The 22,696-nt window shown below is 52.9% G+C and overlaps 1 protein-coding gene across 3 annotated transcripts in view; it reads left to right on the top strand.

Annotated features, from left to right (window-relative positions):
- The first annotated feature begins 4,739 nt into the window (after positions 1–4,739).
- Positions 4,740–22,696, top strand: part of CASS4 (Cas scaffold protein family member 4) — a 38,832-nt gene continuing 20,875 nt past the window's right edge. Inside the window, exons 1-2 of one of the 3 annotated variants that reach the window (XM_045295388.1) lie at positions 4,740–4,869; positions 5,235–5,404. In XM_045295388.1, coding sequence (XP_045151323.1) covers positions 5,369–5,404 — 36 coding nt within the window. In that variant the 5' untranslated portion in view covers positions 4,740–4,869; positions 5,235–5,368. Of the gene's footprint in view, positions 5,061–5,182; positions 5,405–22,696 lie in introns of those variants that run through there. The other 2 variants (XM_045295386.1, XM_045295387.1) reach the window with 2 other exon arrangements.

The following is a 22,696-nucleotide window of genomic DNA, read 5'->3' as shown; positions in this document are numbered from 1 at the left end:
CGCCCCGTCCTTATCCGAGATGGCTGCCGTATTTGAAGTACAAAGCTCCCCCAGACTCTCCTTCAGGAGAGAAGCCTCGCTTGCGGAGACGTGGCGAGCGCCTGCCTGTCAGGAGAGGTCACCTGACAATATAAACCAACTGCTTCGACAAGTCAGACCTTGCATGGCTCTGCAGAATGAGAGGATGATGTGCTTCTTCTCCTGAGTTGGACTGTTGTGAAGGGGGGGGTGCTGCCAAGAAGAGGGGCCATTAGGCAGGCTCTCCATGGAGATTCCAGCCTTGGTTTTACAAGATCGACCACTCGTCTTCCCTCTCAACAGCTGCCTGCCATCCGCACTACGTCTCCCCATAAGACTTCCAGAGTCCTGGCATTCCTGGCTAGGAAACAAAAGCAGAATTGCGCCATTCCCCATGGATTAGAGCAAAAACTGACCATCAAATTAGGCAAAATTCCAAGCACAGACACTGGAGAAGAACCAGGCTGAGACTATGAGGAGTCACATCTGTGATACCCACATTTATCTAGGTTCATTAGCTCTGCACGGCATCAAGTTCACTAGCACTCCACCCCAAACACGGACAGACGGGCTGCAGAGAGACGATGCTGTTGGATCCCCAGTAATGTACCTGCTGCTGGCCTGGCTCTCTTCCAGGCAACAGGTCACTGACCCCCACAGCCTTTGGGGGCTGTGTTGGTCTGGGTTGGCTACAGAAACTAATCTGGAGACACTCATATGTGTAAGAGAGAACTTTATATTAAAGAGAAATTGTACTTTTAAAACAATCATTTTATTTTATTGGGGCTCATACAACTCTTATCACAATCCATGCATACATCAATTGTGTAAAGCACACTTATACATTCGTTGCCCTCATCATTCTCAAAATTCGCTTTCCGCTTGGGTGAGAAATCGTACTTTAAGAAAACATCCCGGGCCAGTCCAGATAAAGTCCGTAAGTCCAATATTACCCCCTATGTCAATACTAGTCCATAAATTCCTCTTTAGAGGCACACAGCCATGCAACGATGTTGAACGCAGGAAAATCACAGCCTAGTGGGTGGACGGTCTTGTGGGTCCAGTGGGGGGTGGAAGCATCTCAGCGCTGGTGTGAGTCTCCAAGTGGCTCCTCCAGCTCCAGGGCTCTGGTTGCATCAGTGTAGATCCATGTGGCTTGTCAGCGGGAAGACAAAGCAGAGAGAGTTTCTCCTGCCTCCAGGGAGGAAGACAGGAGTTCCCAGGATCCTCAGAAGGTCACGCCCACATGGAGGCCTCATTGGCTCTGGCCTGATTGACAGGCTAGACTCCACCTCTTTGCAAATTGACAGGAGATTATGTAACTGCCACAGGGGTCCTGTCTTATCTTGTTCTTTAAGACACCTTACACACAGCTGTTTTTGTTTTGTCTTGTTTTCACTTTGTTGTGTGTATTTTGCACTAACTCCTCCTCCCTGCCTCCACTCAGCACCTGGGAACCATACATCTATTTTCATCTTTAAGCACCTGCCTATTCCCCACCCTCACTGCCATCAAGTCATGTCGCTAACTCACAGCGACCCACTGTGGGTGTCCCAGACTGGGGCTATTGACAGGAGTAGAAAGGCCAGTCATTCCTCCGCGGAGCTGCTGGTGGTTTCAGACTGCCGACCATGCTGATCGCAGCCCAATGCTTAACCACTACTCCACCAGGGCTCCTTCTTGCCTGCTCTAGCTACTTCCTATTAGTGGAAGCATGTGTGTGTCTTGTGTGCCTGGCTCCCTCCCCTTAGCGTCGTGTGTTCAAGGCTCGCCCGAGTTGTGGCGCATGTCAGGACTCCATTTCTCTTCCTGGCTGAGTAATGCCCGCCGTGTACAGAGGTCACATCTGGCGTCTCACGTGCACAGGGCCGTCTGCTGGTGCGTGCTTGTGAACAGTACTGCAGCGAATGCTGTCTGCGCATCGCTCGGGGCTTGTCCACAATGTTGAACACGCGTGAAAAGATGAGCCTTCTGTCCGCTCGCTGTTGCTCCCCTGAGAACCATGATTTGGATCTCATTTTGCCTTCTCCTGTCCTAGCCCAGCTCTCGTTTCCTCGGTCCCCCATTCTTCCCCCGTATGTGGGTGGGTGTTTTCCCTGCACCCTTGTGGCTTCATTCCGAGTGTGATATCTACCTATGGGACTGCTCTGCGACTAGAGCTCCTGAAACATTTGTTCCGGTCTCTACATTTTACCTCGCTGCCTCCCAGTCACTTCCAGCCCACGGGGACCCCGGGTAAGGTTTCTAAGACCGCACATCTTTACAGGAGCAAACGGCCTCATCTTCCTGCCTCAGGGCAAGCTTGTCCAGGTGGATGGCTGCCCTGGTAACAAACAAACCCACTGGTACCTCGTTGGCTCAGACTCACAGTGACTCTGTAGGGCAGGGTCCAACTGTCCACTGTGAGGGTGACTTTTTTTTTTAATCATTGTATTGGGGCTCATACAACCCTTATCACAATCCATACATCCATCCATTGTGTCAAGCACATTTGTACATTTGTTGCCCTCATCATTCTCAAAACATTTGCTTTCTACTTGAGCCCTTGGTATCAGCTCCTCATTTTTCCCCTCCCTCCCCACTCCCCCTTCCCCCATGAACCCTTGATAATTTATAAATTATTATTATTTTGTCATATCTTACACTGTCTGACATCTTCCTTCACCCACTTTTCTGTTGTCCGTCCCCCAGGAAGGAGGCTATATGTAGATCCTTGTAATCGGTTCCCCATTTCTACCCCACCCTCCCTCCACCCTCCCAGTATTGCCACTCTCACCACTGGTCCTGAGGGGTTCATCTGTCCTGGTTTCCCTGTGTTTCCAGTTACTATCTGTCCCAGTGTACATCCTCCGGTCCAGGCAGATTTGTAAGGTAGAATTGGGATCATGATAGTGGGGTGGAGGAGTGGAAGAAACATTTAAGAACTAGAGGAAAGTTGTATGTTTCATCGTTGCTACATTGCACCCTGACTGGCTCATCTCATCCCGAGACTCTTCTATAAGGGGATATCCAGTTGCCTACAGATGGGCTTTGGGTCCCCAATCTGCACTCCCCCCGCATTCACAATGATAAGACTTTTTGTTCTTTGATACCTGATCCCATCGACACCTCGTGATCACACAGGCTGGTGTGCGAGGGTAACTCTTAAGCCTCATCTTTCTCCCTCGGAGAGGCTGGTGGTTTTGAACTGCTGGCCTTGCAGTTAGCAGCCCAACACAGAACCCACCAGGGATCTATGATTCTTGTTTTAGAAGATAATGAATTGGAGAACAAGGAGGCGTGGGCGAACACCTTCCTGCTTCGGAGCTGTCTCCATGGGTGTGCATATCTGGAAGCACAGAAGTTAGCTGTTCCAGACACCCACCTTTGGAGCCCCTCCCTCAGCAATGCCTTGGCCACAGCTCATCACATTGCTGGTTGCTGCCTCTTCCTCATCCCGAGAGATGGTATCCCCCCGGCCCCCCAACCCCAGGATCTGGCGGAGCTAGTGGAAAGTAGGGTCCGGCCCAGGAAGATATCCAGGTTTACAACATGCACAGTGGCCTTACGAACATACATTGCCCACGGGTGCCATCCATAACCTTCCTCCTGCGTGACCCATCAATCCCGCACACAAACCTGCTGGTCTTCCTTAAAAAGAAGCGGGCTCACTCCCGTCCTGTTGTTGTTTGTGCTCCATGTTCACGATGCCATATCCCGAGTTCGATCCTGGACCCTGGTTCCCACATGCCTTGTCTTCTTTGTGCAACCTTCTGGAAAGGACCACCAGCCCTGTCCCCCCAGGTCTGTCCCCCCAGCCCCGTGCGTCTCTCTCTGTGTGTGAACACAGTCAGTGTAGGTCCCCGCCCAGGGTCATTATGTACTCCCTCAGACCTGCTACCATCTGCAGCACCCCAGGTACTTGGTTCTGAACTTGACTTCCAACAATGGTAAAATAGATAAATAAACAAAGGGTTGCCCTGATGGTGAACCCTGTGTGCAGAGTAGAGCTGCACACCGCAGGGGCTCAAGGCTTTTGGAAAGCGGACCACCGGGCCCTACTTCTGAGCTGCCTCTGGAAAGACCCCAATGGAGTCAAGGCTCCAGGACACAGGCTCATTCGGACAGCATTTCACCAAGTGAAGGTCTTGGGCAGAAATCAGCCAGCTCTCCCTTTCAGCCCTTGCTTCCTGGTGCCCAGACCGTGGGCACTTCCCCGGGGACAAGCAGAGGAGCAGGCAGCAGGGACGGTCACCTTGCTGGAGAACTTGAGCCCCGGTGAGAAGGACGGCCCAGTTCAGTTTAAACGAAACACAAGTGTGAATGAGCCTAACGGAGGTCTGCTACCCTGTGGAAAACAAGTGAACACACAAGAACCAGACGTTCGACCCCTGGTGGCCCTTCCGAACTGCGTAGAGGGTCCAAGGCTGGCTCTTTTACAGACCCCCAGGCAGTCGTCAGGCCAACAGGTGGGGCCACACTGCCAGCCTGGACATTAGCCAAGTGCAAATCACTTATTCCACCCTGAGGCCTCTCAGCATGGGCAAAGTCCAGTGACTGCACAGGCCACAGTGAGGCAGGGGTGAGGGGGTAGCCCAGGCCCTGTTGGCTCCCAGCAAGGGAACCCCAGCAGGGGGCCAAGTCAGTTAGCCAAGAATTCAGCCAGCCAAGAGAAGGGGCAGGCGAGGGCTCAGATGGGAGAGAGCTAGGTGGCAAAGTACTCTCCTCCTCCTCCTGGACCTCCAGCAGCCACGGAGGCCCGTGAACCACCAGCTGAATGTTGGAGGAGAGCTGGTGGCCCGGCAGTGAAGCGCTTGGCTGCTAACTGAAAGCGTCGTGGCAGGGACCTCCCAGTGGCTCTGTGGGAGAAAGGTCCGGCGATAGGTGACAGCCTAGCAAGGCCTCTGGGGAGTCCCACTCTGCCCTGCAGAGTCAGCCCGTGGCCCCCAATACCATCCGAGAAGTGGCCGGCCTAGTGACAAATGGGATCGGGGGACCGAGCGGGCCCTGAGCTCTGACACCGAGCTTTTTAAAATAGGAACTTGGCCCTCCAAAGCAGAAGGGTAGGGTTTTTTGGTTTTTTTTTCTCCTTCTTCTCTTGTGGTTTCGCACAGCAAGTGTGTGACAGGCTCTCCTTAGAGACCAAGCAGATGTCAGGGACGGCGGGAGGGGGGAGGGAGAGTTTCTGGTCCCCTCCCTCGGCCCTGTCATTTCACCAGGTCACACTGGCCAGACAGCATGCCTGCTGGCTCCCATGTGTTGTCAGATAAGACTGTGGGCTGCTGCTTCTGAGAACCGACCAGGGACAGGAGGTGACACTGCATAACCAGCCCGAAGCCAGGACACTCAGCGTGCTCCGGGCTCCACCATCATGAGAGGCTCCGGTGCCCCCGACCACGAGCCCACGGTGAGTGAGCGGCAGCATCAAGTCTCCGAGCCTTTAACGGGAGGTCCGGAGTGCCGATCAGTAGCGTACAGGGGGCTGAGCGGCAAGTCCGCCAGAAGCTGTTGTGGGGAGATCAGGACTCAGAGCAGAGCTGGCTCCAGGGGGTTCTTGGCCGCAGAGTCACCTGGACTTTCTCCGCCTGGGTGGCCGGTGGGTTGGAACCCACGCAGTCTAGGTCAGCAGCCAAGCGCTGAATGGTGTGGTGTGGGGGGAAATACAAGGGGGTTCGGAAAGTCTGTGGGGGATGCAACCGAAAGACCGCGTCGTTTCCACGAGTGTTGTGATGTCCCCTGTGTCGGTGTTGCCAAGTCCTCCCCAGTTTGAACTGGAAGTGGGCCGACTTCCTAGTGCTTTCTAGCAGACAGCCCGATGTCTGCTCTTGGCATCTCCTTCCTCTGAGCCACGGGGCTTGGGGGTTGCTCCCACCGTCCTCCGGCTGGGTTCTCTGTGTGGGAGCGGAGCTGGCTAGAAAGTGCAAATGGCTACCCAGAAAGCAAGAGAGAGAACATCTCTCTCAGATCCAAGGACAGGGGAGCTCACGGTTGGGCTTTGCGATCCCGCTACGTCCGCTTTACGGTTTAAGAAGGGGAAGGCAGAAAGGAAGCATTTACTAAGGGAGGCGGCTGCATGTCGGAATGAAGTGTCGTTACGACGAATGATCTTCGCCAGCAGTGGAGTGGATGGCAGGGAAACCCTGGGTGTCTCCATCACCCTAGAATTTCTGTTTGAAAAGTTCCCAGCCCTTGGGAAATGAGGGGTGTCCTTCACCTCCACTCGGTAGGTCACCTGGTGACCGCGTCTTGCATTTCCCTGTGTGCAGCCGTCTCTATCAAGGGGCAGGCCAGACGGCTGTTCCGCTGCCTGGAAATAAATTGAGGCCCAGCCTCCATAACACACCACCCCTCGGTGCTAGTGCCTGGGTCTCCTCTGGTCAAAGACCTTCTAAACAACCACACCGCCGGTATCATGGAGTTCACAATGTCGTCTCATATCCAGGCCGCATTCACATTTCTCAGCTAGCCCCAAAATACACACACACCCTTTTTTGGGGGTGGGAGGTGGCTTTGGGAGCTGTTGTTCCAATCCAGTATTCAGTCCAAGTTCAAGCACTGGCATTATCCACTGCCCTCGAGAACACCGTCTCACGTTCTGCCTCTAGGACAGAGTAGAACTGCTCCCTACGGTGGTCCTTCAGGCTGTCAGCATTACGGGAGCAGACGGCCTACCATTCTCCCAAGGAGCCGGCTGGTGGATTAGAACCGCCAACCTTCTGGCTAGCGGTTAGAGGCCTTAACCACAGCGTCACCAAGGCTTCGTTGTCAGGTCTTGTCATCCTTGAGGCAGAACAGCCTTGCTTTCCCCCCTTCTTTCAAAGGGTTAACACTCCTTTTCTAAAATCCTATCATCTTTTCCTTGGGATGCAGTTTGTTTTATTGCCGTATCGCTTACGCTGCCTAAATAACTTCTGTAGAACTTTCCAGTTTGTCAATAGTACATGAGATTATACAAGGAGTCCTCATGGCTCCCAGCTGCGAACCGGAAGGTTGATGGTTCGAACGCACCTGGTGGCTCTGTGGGCTAACGCCCTGGTGATCTGCGTCCAGGAGGATGGCAGCCTGGGGGGCCCTGGGGGTGGGGCAACAGTGAGTCTACATGGACTGGACAGCACACAACAACAGCACACTGGCTTGCATTGTATAGTCCCAGACACCTGGGAAGTCATATGGCCAACCTGGTGCTGAAAAACGCACTGACGAGAGCCCATCTGCCAGGCACATGGGGAAGCCCCTCCCTGCATTTCCTCATCACCTCCTCCCAGAATGTCCGTGAGCTCTGCATCCTCCTTGTGTCCACTGTACAGTGGCATGCTCCGGGTCATGGCGAGGCAGTGCCAGGAATTGAACCCAGGCTGACTGCCCTAGAGCCACAGCTCATAACAGCCCACCGCACCCAACTCTTAGACCAGGCCACGTGTCCTGGCGATGTTCCTCACCACACTTTATACATGTGAGGTTACTCCTGACCCGTTGATAGCTCATCCAGAATTGGCCCATCAGCCATCCTTTGGCAACTCATGCCTTAGATCAGCATTGCCCAAAGTTTCCCTGGTAGGTGCTGGAATGATCCCAGGCCTGGAGAGGGACTGCCGGAGCAGATGCCTCCACTCCATCCTGGTCCTGGGTGATGGGATACAGGATAAGCATTTTTAATTGCCAGGGGGTACTGAGTCTTTTTTTTTTCCCTTGAAAAGCAGAGGTGGTGTGTGTGTGTGTGTCCGCCACAAAAAGAAAAAAAAAGAAAAGCAGAGGTGGGCCAAATCCCTTTGGGAACCTCTGTCCTAGATGTCCGCCACCTTGGCTCATACAGGCCACACCCTTCCTGCAAGGGCCACCCCAGGGCAAGAACCTGTCTTTCAGCTCCTGGTCCAGAGCCTACCTCGAGGACAGGCTCTCAAGGACCCCTGTCAATACATACCTCGGATCACCTGCCTGTTAAATCAGGTCTTGTGCAAATAAAGCCCCGCGCCATGGACTTGATTCTGACTCCGTGATACAGGAGGACATAACTGCCCCCAGGGTTCCCAGGCAGTGTAATCCTTACGGAAGCAGACAGCCCCATCTTTCTCCGGAGGAGGAGTGGCTGGTGGGTTTGAACTGCCTATCTTTCTGCCAGCAGTGGATTGCTTTAACCCCAGTGCCACCGTGGCGGAGGCCTCATTTGGCTCAAATAGTAACTGGGCAGCTGCTAAGCTCCTTCCTGGCCTTTTACAAGCGGTGACACAGGTTAGATCGCCATTCCTATTAGCACACGGGCCGCCGCGTCCTTTGAATGCCTTCTTAACTGTTTGATGGGCTTTTCATGGAGGACACAGGCTTCTGGGCGACCTCAGCTTTGCTACTTGTGACTTGACAGCGGTGGGCAGGGACTGGGGTCACTTTTCAGAAGAAGGTCCCCAGGCCACCTTCCACAGCCCAGCCCCAGCCACTGGACGGAAAGCAGCGGTCCCCCAGGCCTTCCTCGAGCAGCTCTTGTCACCACAGTCCCAGCGCAGCAGCACTTCCCCCCAACACAGAGTGGATTGCAGACTGCTGCCGGCTCTATGACACCCCCCAAGCTGTTCACCACATACACAGACTTCCTGAAGTTGGGGTACATCTCATCTCACATTCCTTGGCGTATTAGGACTCCAGCAGATTGTGTGTGTGTGTGTGTGTGTGTATGTGTGTGTGTGTGTGAAAAATGCATGTGTATGTAGGCATGTGTGTGCTGCAAGGCTGTGTGTGTAAATCTGCATGTGTGAGTATGCATGGGTATGTCTGTATGTGTGTGCATGTAAATGGGTATTTACGTGTGCGCGTGTGAGTATACATATGTGTGAGTCTGTGTGCATGTGTGTGAGTCCGTGTATGTGTGCATGTGAATGTATGTACGAGAGTGTGCACGTGAGTGAACCAAAGCTGGAAGACCAGCAGGTGAGACTCTTGCCACAGCACCACTACAAGGCCCAGGACGGCCCTTCCAGGTGGTCGGGCGCCTTGGGAAGAGACGTGGTCCCTGGCTCTGAGCCTCAGGCCTGCCTGGCCCTGGCCCTGGCCCCGGCCTGACCTGCTGCTCATCCTGCACTTGTGGAAATTGGCCCCTTCCTTCTCCTGTGGCCAGGGCTGCCTTCGATTGCAGCCAATGGATATGACATCAGGGTCACAAGGACATCTCCCTGACCCCGTCAGGGACTCGAGTTCGTCATCTCCTCCTCTGCCTCCCAAGGGAACACAGCCCAGGCCCGGTTCGCAGCGGAAGCACACGTCCCTGCCCGCTGCTCGCTCCTTCACTCAGCAAGAGGCTGCTGGGGGCCCGGGTGGTTCCCACCAGTGTACTGTCCTGGGTATCAGGAGGACAGCATGAGTGCAGGGACGTGAGGGTTTCAGGGGTGGTGGTGCTCAGGAGGCAGACACAGCAGGGTGACCTGGCGGCAGCCCTGACAGGAGGAGGCTCTGCGGTGGGGCCGCGTGCACAGCAGCCTTCCAGGAGAGAGCCTTGCAGGCAGAGGGACCCGCAGCAGAGAGAGGTCCTGTGGTGGAACGAACTGGGCAGAGTAGCATAGCAGAGGGGGCATTGTTAGTATAGTGGTAGAATTCTCACCTTCCATACTGGAGTCGCAGGTTCGATTCCCAGCCAATGCACCCCCCACTCCCTGTCTGTCAGTGGAGGCTCATGCATCAATAGGATGCTGAAGAGCTTCTAGCGAAGCTTCTAGTCTAAGAGAGACACGGAAGAAAGGCCTGGCAGTCTACTTCTGAAAAATCAACTGATGCAAAACCCTAACCCCTTACAGAAGTGACACAGGACTGGGTAGCACTTCATCCCTCAACACAGTGGGTCTGCTGGTTTGACAGCTGCATGTGGGCTAAGGGCAGTGGGGGGAGGGGAGACAGAGAGGAAGGCCAGTGTGGCAGGAGCCTAGGATGGAGGGAGAGAGCTCTGAGGTTCTCAGAGGGCCTGGCAGGCATGGTGAGGCCCTGGAAGTGCATCCTGGGTGCAAAAGGGGCCCTATCCCGTTGGACGCCGGAGAGGTCATCGGGCGGCTGTATGGCAGGAGGACTGGGGAGGAGAGACAGGGACACAGGACAAACAATGCCTCAATATTTGATGCTTCCCCACCATTATAGTTCATTTCATACCAAAAAAAAAACTATATAATTATCCTTGCCCCCTGGTTCTAATTCTTATTCTTTCAACATTTTATTGCACTGCACCCCCCCCAATTCCTAAATACAATGTCGTCACCACCCACCCACCCACCCACCCAAATTCCGTGGACAGGAGCAGGCTTCGTGCTAAGGGAATGAGGAAGCGGCCCTGACAGCACAGCCCATTTGGAATCGCCATGACTCAGGGAGGAAATGACAAGGGCTGTAGGGAAAGTTCTTAGAGGAGGAAGGGAGGGGGGCGTGCCACGGAGATGTTAGAACTCTCCAACACAACCTGCCAAAAAAGGGGAAGTCGAGTTTTAAGCGCTGTTTCCAAATCCACTACTCAGAAGCCCTTAATTGAGGAGAAGGCATTGTTGTGTGCATACCCACCGAGAACTCGGGGACAAGGATGGTCCCATGTGCCCTGCTGGGTACCGCTTTCCTGGGCAGCAGCAACGAGTGCCCCGTCTCCCAGGCGACGAAGAGCACGCTGGGCCAGGTCTGGCACCCCTCAAGGGTTACTGGCAGGCCAGTCTGGGCTCCTCACACTGCGCGCCATTCCAGAGGGAATTCTCCCTGAGTGGTAGTTGTTGCTGGAAGGGGCTGTGCAGGCAATTCTGAACCCCAGCGACCCCAGCTATAAGAGAACGAAGCACTGCCTGCCCTGCGCGGTCCTCACGACTGTTGTTACATTGGAGCCCATCGATGCAGCCTCTGTGTCCATCCATCACTTCCAGAGTCTTCCTCTTTCTCAACGCCCTCCACTTTACCAAGTGCGACGTGCAAGTTCAAATTCAACTCACTGCCATGGATTTGATTCTGACTCATAGCGATCCTATAGGACAAAGTAGAACTGCCCCAGCATGCTTCCTACACTGCAACTCTTTACAGGAGTAGAAGGCCTTGTCTTTCTGCCACCGAGCGGCTGGTGGTTTCGAACTCCTGATCTTGCAGTTAGGAGCCCAATGCGTAACCCGCTATGGCACCAGAGCCCAGAAGCCATTCACCTATGTGTGTTTCAACAGAACTGTGCTCCACGGGATTTTCTTGGCAGTCATCTTTACGAAAGCATGTTGCCAGGCCTTTCTCCCGCTGCATCGGGGTGTGGGTGTGTGTGTGTGGGGTGTGTGTGTTAAAATGCCAACCTCTTAGGTTAGCAGCCAAACACAAACCAGTTGTGCCACCCAGAGTCCTAGTGCAGTGTCTGTCTTTTTCTTTGAACTTTGAGTCTTTCCCTTTGAAATCAGGATCCAGGTTTGTTTGCAGGAAATGGGGTGACATAAGGGCGAACCACCCAGAAAGGTCCCTCTCTCTGGTGGAGGCGTTTACAATCTAGTTAACAGGGATAGGGCGCTTTGCATTTGAAGTGTTTGATTCAGGTCCAGAATTCCAGCTTGTACCAGGGCTGTAAAGTCCCTAAGGTGGTGAGACAGGTCCTCCAATTCCTCTTCTCACCAGGGGTGGGCAGGTGGGCGGGGGAGGGGTTTCCCAAAGTGAGGGCTCAGCGGCCACAGGGAAGGAAGTGTGGCCACCAGGTGAGATCTGTGCACCACCCACCCCCATGGAGAGGCGCCGGCTGCAGCCCATGATGGACAGCAGATGAGAGAGATGAGCCAGCAGGGTCCATGCCAGAGGTTCAGAGAAAGGAAGGGGAAAGTGCCGGCCAGGGGCTCCTGGCCTTCGTACCACCTCAGAAAGGAAAGGGAAGACTTCTGGGACCAGGTGTGACCCTGTGCCACTCCCCCCATTGGACGAGAAACTGCTTGTACTGGCTTTGAATTCTTTCTGATCACCCAGGGGGAAAATCCCCAAGCTTGCAGGGACTGCGACTGCTGGCATTCCAGGCATGCTGGCTCTTAATGTGCTGGGGGGAAAGCTACCCAAGCGCATAAGCAAGTAGCTTCATGGGGAGTATTGTCTGGTGGAGGGAGGGTCCCTGGTGGCTTGCTGGTTATGCACTGAGCTGCTGGCTGCAAGGTCAGCAGTTTGAAACCACCAGCCTGCTCCAAGGGAGAAAAAAGAGGCTTTCTACTCCTGTGAAGCAGTTCTACTCTGTCGATTGGGCCATTAGGAGTCGGCATTGACTCAGTGACAGTGAGTTAGGTTTGGAGTTTTTTATTGCTTGGGGAAGGGAGCCCTGTTGGAGCAGTGGGTTAAGCGTTGGGCTGCTAAAGGGAAGGTCAGTGGTTTGAACCCCCGCCCACCATCTCCATGGGAGAAAGAGGTGGCCTTCTGCTTCTGTAGAGATCCGCAGCCCTGGGAAGCTCGCGGGACCATTCTCCTCAGCCCCACAGGGTCACTGAGACCAGGAGGGGCTACATGGCGATGGGTATACTGCTTCTGTTTTGTTTGGGTTTTAACTGGCTCGTTTGAATGTGTTTGTAAAAAGTGGAAGTGGATGTCACTACGTGCACAGGATGTTGGGGGAGTGCAGCCTTAGAGGGGCTGGCTCCAACTCAGCCAGCCTGCGTGACAATGGCGGGCTGCCCTGTGGGTTTCCCATGCTGACATCTCTATGGGCGCATATCACCCGACTGTTCCCCTTAGCGCTGCTGGGTGGGTTAGAACCCCTGACCTTTTGGTTTGCAGCCAAGCACTTAACCATTGTGTCTGGGGGCTCCTAGCCAAACTCACTGCCACTGAGTCGATATCAACTGCTAGCGATTTTACAGGACAGGGTAGAACTGCCCCGGTGGGTTTCTGAAACTGTAACACTTTATGGGAGTAGCACAATTCCTCTTTCTCCTGCTAGAAGAGCCAGGAGAGCTTCATAGTTGCTTTACTTGGATCCTGAGCACCCAGATCAAGGGACACACTCAGCTCAGCCCATACCGCCATCAGCACTCAGAGGTGCTGTGTGCAGGGCTCTATCCATGAAGGTTGCAGTCTATCCATGAAGGTCTATCCATGAGCCAGTCTATCCATGAAGGTCTATCCATGAGCCAGTCTATCCATGAGCCAGTCTATCCATGAAGGTCGCCGATATAGCGGATCTCTGAACAGTTCTCCCACAATACCCCTGGTGGGCTTGAAGCATTTGGCTATCTGCCCTGTCCACACTATGTTTGCTGCCCAGGCTCCTATTACCGTGAACACAGGGGTCATGCTCACGCCAGGGAATCAAGCCAAGGCTGATACCAATTTGGAAACCACAGGAACCAATCAGACAAGGAGATGTTTCACTCCCACTTCCACCCGGTGGCTGTGGAATTTTTCTCAGACCACAGCCTCTTCCTCAACCCCCACCAGTAGGCAGCACCTCCTGGGGCTATGGAAACCCCTGTAGTGTGGCTCTTGTCATCTGCGGTCAGGCGGGATCCCAGGCTGGGTCCATTAGAGTTCCACGTTATCTTGGAGAAGTCAGTGCAGATGTGTGCTTTTTCTAGAACCTTCTATCACGCAGGGTCCTTATTAGAGGACTAATCCCATCACAGGCTTTTCTTGCATGCCTCTCTGGTATCGGAGTTCACCTGGTCTGGTCACCACTTTAGTCCGTGGGTTCTTGATAAGCCCCAACAGAGGCTCTAGGCCCACAGGTAGATGGGAGGAGCGGGTGGGGGAGGTGTCCAGACAATGCATATTCTGACACGGGGCTGGGGGTGTCCTTTCCCAGGGCTGCTGGTTTCAGTCCAGCTGCCTGGCGCAGACAGCTGCAGAGAGCTCTGTTTGGGCACCACTGTCTTATACCCCACAGGGGCAGAAAGAAAGACCCCCCACCCACCTGCCCGCGCCTCCGCTCCCAGTGAGCTTTGCGGGAATTTCCAGAAGATGGAATGGTCCGCCTTTACAATAATTGTAATAATTTCTCTAAGGCTTCAAGGTGAAAGTGGGTGGGTGGGTCTGAGCGCCTCTTCTCTGACCTCCATTTGCAGCCATGTGTTAATTTCTCAGGAACAGAATTCACTGGAAAAAGTGGCTCTTGACTTGTCACTTCCAGAAGCCCCACCACCCCCCACCCCAATTTTCCCCAATACACGGAAGTAGTAGGCAGAAATATTTTCCAAATGGCTATCACTCTCGTGGAAATCACTGAAGTGGCTTCATGCCCCCGGTTTCGAAACCGAGCACAACAATCACAAAGACAGCATCCCGCTGTTGTTTAAAAGTCTCTGTTCTCCCCCATTCTGGTTATCTTCCCCAGCCCGAGGGTTACTTTAAATGGCAAAGGGGCCAGAAGGGCTCTCTGGCTTGTTTTCTACGCATTCTAGAGCCTTCGACTCAAGAATCTGCAAGTCTTTCTAAAGGGGAGATGAAGCTGAAAGCCTGCTCTCTCCCAGGCCCCTTGGCAAATCAAGACGGGACCCCACAAAGGCAGCCAGCAGCTTTCCGTCAGTGCCTCTCACTTAATGACCACGCGGTCGTGCTGGGGGGGCTTTGGACCGGCCCCAAGAGAAACCGCCGCTGAGGAAATCCCAACTATTCCCGATAATGACACGCAGATGATCCAAGCAAAATGCAATCAAGTTTTTCCCAAAACCACAACGGAATATCCTCGTGACATGGTTACTGCTGTCAGGGGCCACCAAGCCCTTTCGGACCCCTGTCGCCCCTGTCTCTGGAACCACCACCCGTCCCCGTCTGCCGGCCACGGTGAGGAGAGGGTCCCTCTTCATCGCCGGCGCGCAGACCGTGAGATGAAGTCTTGCCCCTTGCTGAAGCCCCTCTGTCACCCCGTCTTGCTGAGGGTCTCCCTCTTGTCCACCCGTTCTCCACCTCACCAGCCAGGATGTCTTTTCCAGGAACTGAGCGCCGCGACCCTGCCGGTCCTGCATCATCCTCACCCCGGAGGGAGCGCCGAGTCACTCCATTGCCTCTTTTCTGCTCATCTTCCCCTTTTTTTCTGGCTCCGCATTACCAGAATGAAGTCCTCTTCCGGTAACTGGTCTCTTCTGATAACACGTCCAAAGCAGATCAGACCACGTCTCACCAACCCCTCCATCTGCAGCGTCACAGCCTTGGTCGTCCGCACTTGAAAGAGGTCTTACGGAGACCATGCCCCTAATGCATGCATCTTTTAATCTCCTGAGCATGGACTTCGGATCGAAGCAAAATGAAATCCTGGGCAAGTTTCAGGATTGGTCCCTCCTAATAAGATGTCCAAAGGACATGAGAGGAAGTCTGGGCAGCCTCCCTTGCCAGGAGCCTCGTTCGTTGTTCAGCTTCCACCTGCATGTGAGGCGACTGAAAATGCCCTGGCCGTCCTCCCAGTGGCATCTTTGCCTGTGGGCACTTTAAAGAGGTCTCGTGCAGCAGATTCGCCCCCAGCAAGTACATGGGGCCCGACACCATTATTTTAAAGCAAACTATCGGATGTAGCGGCAGTTCCGAGGGCAAGTTCCGGTTATGAACGATCATCCCACTTGGCTATTTTGAGCCGCTCTCAGTTCCCAGCCACTGAGAGGATTTCAAATACAGATGTGGACGGAGGAAGCAAGCTCCCCACCCTCAGGGGCAGACCCGCAGTGAAGACCAGCGCTTCCTAGGGAGATGACTACAGAGGCTGGAAGATGGGCCGAAGGGAGGCGGAAGAAGGGAGGCCTGGAGAGAGAGCGAGGGGCTAGTGCAGGCTGCACTTAACACCCTCTTCAAGGGCCTGCACACACAGGGGACCTGTGAGGGTCACGATGCTCTGGGGCTGCCTTGGTTCTCCGGGTCCCACAAGGTCCCCACCTCTGACAGGTTGCTGACTGAGCACTTCTCTTTCTCCCTTTTTACTTGGGGTAAAAAATTAAAAAAAAGTTTCCGTTTCTGGCAGGTTTCCGCCTTACATAGGTTCCTGCTGGTGCAGGTCTTTTTAAAAAAATCATTTTATTGCAGGCTCTGACAGCTCTTATCACAATCCTACCATCGACCCATTGTGTCTAGCACATGTGTACATATGTTGCGATCATTTTCAAAACATTTTCTTTCTACTTGAGTCCTTGATATCAACTCATTTCCCCCCTCCCTCCCTCCCTCATGAACCCTTGATAATTTATAAGATTTTTTTTCATATCTTACACTAACCACTGTCTCCTTTCACCCACTTTTCTGTTGTCCATCCCCCTGGGATATATACATCATTGTGATCGGTTCCCCCTCTTTCCCCCCACCTTCCCCTTCCCCTCCTGGTATCACTACTCTCATTATTGGTCCTGAGGGGTTTATCTGTCCTGGATTCCCTATGTTGTGACCTTTTATCTGTATCAGTGTACATGCTCTACTCTAGCCAGATTTGTAAGGTAGTATTGGAGTCATAATAGGGGGGGGGAAGCATTAAAGACCTAGAGGAAAGTTGTACATTTTGCCGGTGCTATACTGCACCCTGCTTGTGACCCTTCTGTAAGGGGATGTCCAATTGTCTACAGTGGGCTTGGGGTCTCCACTCTGCACTCCCCCTCATTCACAGTGAAATGATTTTTTTGTTCTGGGTCATTGATGCATGATACCTGATCCCATCGACACACAGGCTGGTGTGCTTCTTCCATGTGGGATTTGCTGCTTCTCAGCTAGATGGCCACTTCTTTATCTTAAAATGTTTAAGACTCCAGACGCTATATCTTTTGATAGCTGAGCACCATCAGCTTTCTTCACCACATTTGCTTATGTACCCATTTTGTTTTCAGCGATCTTGTCAGGGAAAGTAATCGTCACGGAATGCCGGGTTATTAGAATAAAGTGTTCTTGCGTTGAGAGAGTACTTGAGTGGAGACCTAATGTCCATCTGCTGCCTTAATACTTAACATATAAGTATATGTACATGTATCTATTTCCCTCTTGTTATATATAAATACATTTACATATGTACATGCCTATATTTGGACCTCTATAAATGCCCATTTGCCTCCTAGTCATTTCCTCTATTTCCTTTTACTTTCCTCTTGCCCCACTATCATGTTGGCCCTCATTCAGGTTTTAGTAATTCCTCTCGGTTACGTTGCCCTTGACCCAGCCCCCTCAGTCATCCTGCTCTCTCCTTGCCATCGATTTTAGATCACTTGTTGTTCCCTTGTCCCTGGGTTTGTTAACACCCCCTTCCCTTTCCCCCACTTCCCCCTTTCATCTGTCCCCCTAGAACTGTTGGTCCTGTGGTTTTCTCCTCTGGATTGTTTTTTCCACCTATCTTATCTAGTTAGACATGCAGGGACAATAATAAGCACAAAAACAAGACAAAACAAAAGAAAACAAACCAAAAAGATGACAGAAAAAAGAAAAGCCTATAAATAGTTCCAGACCTGTTTTTTGACCTTTATAAGTGTTTTCCAGTCAAGTCTGCCCCCAAAGTCTAGTTTTGACATTTCCCAGGGACTTCATTGCCTTGCTTCCCTTGTTGCTCGGTTGCACACTTTTAGTGCTTCGCCCTGGTGGGTTGGGGTCAGATTGGGCAGAATTCCTGAACTGTGGCACAGGCCTTACCATACAACACATAGCTATGGGGTCCTGCTATGGCCTCCAAGTCCCATCTGGGGGACACCCCCCAACCCCAACCCCAGTCACAATGCTTGCACACAGGACCTAAATCACCAACCAGCTGGGTCTCGAGGGACCGAGTCCAGCTCCCATCTGCTATTCTGCACTCAGCGACCAATTGCCAACTAGCCAATGCCAGCCCACGATGGCCCCGTGCATGTCAGGTAGGGTTGTGCCCCAGGGTTTCCAAGGCTGAGGTTGTGGACGGAGGTTGCCTTTCTCCTGAGGTACCTCTGGTGGCCTGAACCTCCAACCTCCAGCTGAGCACCTGAGCCCTGGAACCATTTTTGACCCCAACAGGCTCCCTAGTCCTTCTGAGGCTGGCCAAAGTGTGTGTGTGTGTGAGGGGGGGGCACGAGGAAAAGACACACACACACCCCTTGCAGCTGCTGTAGTTGATTCCTCAGGACAGGCGAAAGCTGCCCTGGCAGAGCGCCATGGCCCTTGTCTTTCTGGAAGTGGGCAGCCTCATCTTCTGCCTGTGGAGCAGGTGGTGGGTTCAAACTACTGACCTCGAAATGAGCATTTTTGTTGCCGTGTCATCCAGACTGCCTGGGGCAGGCTGAGCCTCTCTTTCCCAGGGGCTTGGGGGACTCATCCCACTCCTCCTGAGCTTGAACAGGCCTGAGGCAGAAAACGCTGAAACATCTTCCAGCCCACAGTTCCCGGCCCTCTGTGTATCAGATGGAACAAGGGCCAGGCCTCCCTCCCCTGCTCCAGGGGCCTGGCAGAGAGAACCCCTCTTTAGGGCTGAATGTGAGCATCCCTGAAGTTCACTCCAGCCTCCCTAGCTCCCGGGAAAGTCCCTGTATCTGGCAGGCTGCCCCTTTCCAAGATCAGGTAAAAAGGCAAGTTCCCGTCTATCCAATCTGGGAATGGAAGGGACTTGAGTCATCAGGAGGAGCCACGCTTCCCTGGAGGCCAACTCCGTGGCCATGGGTTTGCTCTGGGTCTACATTCCCCCAAGGAGCTCTGGTGGCACAGTGGGTAAGCCCCTGTCTGCCTCGGTGGTTTGAACCCACCAGCCACGCCACGGGAGAAAGATATGGTGGTTGGCAACCATGAGGGTTTAGAGCCTCACAAACCCGATGGGGCCAATCTCTGTCCTGCAGGGTCGCCGCCAGTCCAAGTCGACGTGAGGGTTACAGGTGCTCCGCTCGCTCAGACAGGAGCCATACGCACCTAAGAGAACACAATCTTTTTTTAACACCAGACTTTCATTTTTAAAAAGCGAAACAGGTAGACATCGCTCAAGAAAAATGAACTGTACAAATGGACAGTTATGTCTTCTCATCCTACATCTGCCCAGGTCCCCCTTTCCCCACCCAAGGGAGGCCATAATCTTCTAGGGAGATGCCCTATGTATACAGGCGTAAATGTTGTTGTCTGGTGCCATCGAGTCCGTTGCAACCCACGCCGACCCCACACACGACAGAAGGGCCCGCACTGCCTGGTCCCACAGCTTCCTCACAGTTGTGGTTCTGTGAGAGTCCATGGTTGCAGCCGCTGCGTCAGTCCATCTCATGGAGGATCTTCCTCTTTTCTGCTGGAAAAGCCTCCCCTGCTTGACCAAGCACGGTGTCCATTTCCAGGAACTGGTCACTCCTCATACCATCTCCAAAGTACGCGAGAACGAGGTCTCAATCCTCGCTTCCAAGGAACATTCCGGCTGTCCTTCCAAGACAGATCAGCTCGTCCTTCTGGAAGTCCAGGGTGCTCCCACTCTGCTTCCCCAGCGCTGTATTCCAAAGGCATCCATTCTTTTTCCGGCTCCTGTGTTCCTCGGGCTCCTTTCACATGGAAACAGGCAACGGAAAACACCAGACACTGCAGCTTGGCTCAGGTGCACCTGAGGCCTCAACGTGACATCTTTGCTTTTGAACTTTAAAGAGGTCTTTTGCGGCAGATTTGCCCAAGGCAATATGCCTTTTGGTAAATTGTAGGGAAATGACCTTAGCTAATGAATCCACACAACAAGAAGTCTGTCTGGCGACGCTGGCAGGAGTGTTGCAAAATGAGACCTTTCTAGAGCCTCCTTTACGCGTCTCTCCTCTTTCCTTTGGAAGGTAGTTCACTGTCAAAGACCTCCCCCCCCTCCCCCGTGCAGCAGAATTCGACTCTGTGCTTCTTCCTCAGAATTGCCCTTCCTCCTCTGTCTCTGCTTCCCTTTTGCAGACTGTGGGTGGGGGGAAAAACGGAGGCGGTGAGGGGGTTTCTCTTGGGTTCTTGGAAACTTTCTTTCCTTTTTTGGTTTTCTTCCTTTATATAGGGGCTGTAAAAAAAATAAAGAGGGAAAATAAACATCCAAGAGATCATACTGTCCTCCTTCTTAGATCCCTTCAGCCTATCTTTTGCTAACATAGTACATAATCCTGCCAAGGGCATTCATGTCTGAAGATGACCAAAGAGCTGTCTGCACCCAGTACTCAAGCATGATGCCCCGAGAGTGTGCCCAGCTCCCTTCTCGAGAACATGAGAGGCCATTTTGCTGACCACGAAGCAGAAGTTCCCACGTCCAGGACACCCTTCCTGAGCACCAGGAGTTCATGTTTCCCAGCCATCCAAGGGTCTGTAACCTTGACAGCTTCGTTTATGAACACCCGTGTTAGGCTGCGTTCTCTAGAGAAGCAAGACCAATGGTGTGTGAGTGTGTGTTTCTATAGCAAGAAATGGCTCACGCAGTCCAAGTGGGTAAGCTCAGACCGGTTCAAGTCCATGGATCAGAGGTAAGCAGGAGGCTTCTCCTGACTCGTGTAGATGCAGGGGCTGCTGAACAGGAAGCAGGAAGATGAAGCAGTGGGGGCCACAGGCTGGAGGATGCACAGCTGAATGTACCCGAAGTCCGCAGTCCATGAACCAAATGCAGGATCCAAATCCATCATCAGAAGTCCAAAAGCTTGCACACTTTGTCAAGTTATACTCCAAGCAGGCCACACCCTGAAGGAAACGTCCCTCAAGGCTATCTATCCAGTGAGATTAAGGCTCTATTCTCAAGGGCCTAGCCCAGTCAAGTTAACATAAAACCAAACTATCATGGGAGCCTTGGTGGCATAGTGGTTATACATTGGGCTGCTAACCCAAAGGTCAGCAGTTCAAAACCACCAGCTACTCTTCAGGAGAAAGAAGAGACTCTCGCTTGCCTTAAAGAGTTACAATCTAGGAAACCCACAGAGGCAGTTCCACCCTGTCCTATAGGGTGGCTATGAGTCAGGATTGACTCAATGGCAGTCAGTTTGGAAGCCTGTGGGGGGCAGTTGCACTCTGTCACACGGGGCCGCTCTGAGCTGGAATTCTCTTGTAGTCTCATGCTCCTCAGTGGGAAGTATGAACAACCCCCTCTCCTTCCTTCCAACCAAGAATTCTTGGAAGTCAGAGGGGAAGGCTAAACGTGGGCATTTTCCAAGGAGGAAAGCATTTTTCTTGGTGAATGGTGTTGTGGGGTACTGCACGGGGTGGGGTCCAGGGTTCAACACAACCTCACCCAGTGTTCCTCCCCACCTCGCCTCCGCCCCCTCCCCTCAAGGAATTGGTCTACACTGCCAACCTCCACCACCTGTTTTAGATGCTTAATTGTTTACTACCTGGTGTGGGCTGGTGGAGGAGCTCTGGTGGTGTAGTGGTTACGAATTGGGCTGCAATCCATCAGGTCAGAAGTTCAAAACCACCGGGCCACTCCTCAAGAGCATGATGGGCTTTTCTACTCCCATAAAGAGTTATGGTCTTGGAAATTCACAGGGCAGTTCTATCCCGTCCTCTAGGGTCCTTATGACTTGGCATCGACTGGCTGGCAGTGAGTAAGTGAGTGAGTTGGTAACCATAGGAGCCCGGATGGTATAGTGGGTTACACATTGAGTTGCTAACCCAAAGGTCAGCAGTTTGAACCTACCAACTGCTCCACATAAGAAAGACCAGGCTGTATACGCCTGTAAAGATTTCAAGTCTCAGAACTTCACCAGGACAGTTCTACCCTGTCCTATAGGGTCACTATGGATCGGCATGGATGGGTGACATCATTCTCTAATTTTCCTTCCCAAGGAAAGAGGGCAATTGCTGAGACAGCCCTTGTGCTCCACACTGCCAGCCCCTGACTGCTACCAGTCTTTCAGGAGTCCAGCACTTTCTTGGAGTTTGGTCAGGGCTGGGTTTGGGTGAGGGCCGCTGTGAGGGAGAAAAGGAGGATTGGGCCATGATACTCAGCAGACCCTTGACAAGGAAAGAGAAGAGGACTTGCAGGGCAAAGTGGGTCTCAAACTGGGGTGTAGCCTAGACACAGTCTTAGACAACCCTGAGGGGGGGGGCATTTCAGGGCAAAATATCCCGTAGAGAAGTCCTGCTTTGGGCAGAATTCTCAGGCCCTTGTATTAACTTTGATCTGCAAAGGATATGAGGGAAAGGGCTTAGACACATATACACACCTCACCCCCAACCCTGCACTGGGCTGGGCTCAGCAGCAGCAGAGTGATTCCATCAGCACCAGGAGCTGCCAGGGCATGCCACCGTCTCCACCACTCCCAAGTGTCCCATTGCTATAGCACTTTGGCTCCTGCCCTGTGGGTGTCCCTAAACCACCCCCTTCTAATTGGACATGCATTTGGGCTTGTGGTTCTTCGGTACTGTCCAGTCATTTCCGCCGACTCATTGCAACCCTATATGCACAACAGAATGAAGCCCTGCCGGTCCTGTGCAAGCCTCGCAATGGTTCCCATGCCCAAGCCCACTGCTGCAGCCACTGGGTCAACCCATCTCGTTGAGGATCTTCCTCTTGTTCCCTGTCCCGCCCCCACCTCTACTTAACCCAGAATCATCCTTCTCTAAGGCCAGGTCTCTCCTGACAATATGCCCAAAACACACAAGACAGAAATCTCGCCATCCTTGCCTCTAACGAACATTCTAACTGCACTTCTTCCAAGACAGATACCTATGTTCCTTTGGCAGGTCAGGGTACGTGCTATATTCTTCCCCAGCACGATTACTCAAACACATCAATTCTTTGGTCTTCCTCGTTCAATGCCCAACTTTCTTTTTTCTTTTTTTTTTTAAATCATTTTATTAGGGGCTCATACAACTCATCACAATCCATACATACATCAATTGTGTAAAGCACATTTGTACA

Source organism: Echinops telfairi, unplaced genomic scaffold (genome assembly GCF_000313985.2).
Source record: "Echinops telfairi isolate 266 unplaced genomic scaffold, ASM31398v2 ScPeMD7_5592;HRSCAF=6446, whole genome shotgun sequence".
NCBI classification, from domain to species: Eukaryota; Metazoa; Chordata; class Mammalia; order Afrosoricida; family Tenrecidae; genus Echinops; species Echinops telfairi.
The sequence above is the reverse complement of the archived record's forward strand: the minus strand, read 5'-3'. Positions and strand labels throughout refer to the sequence as shown.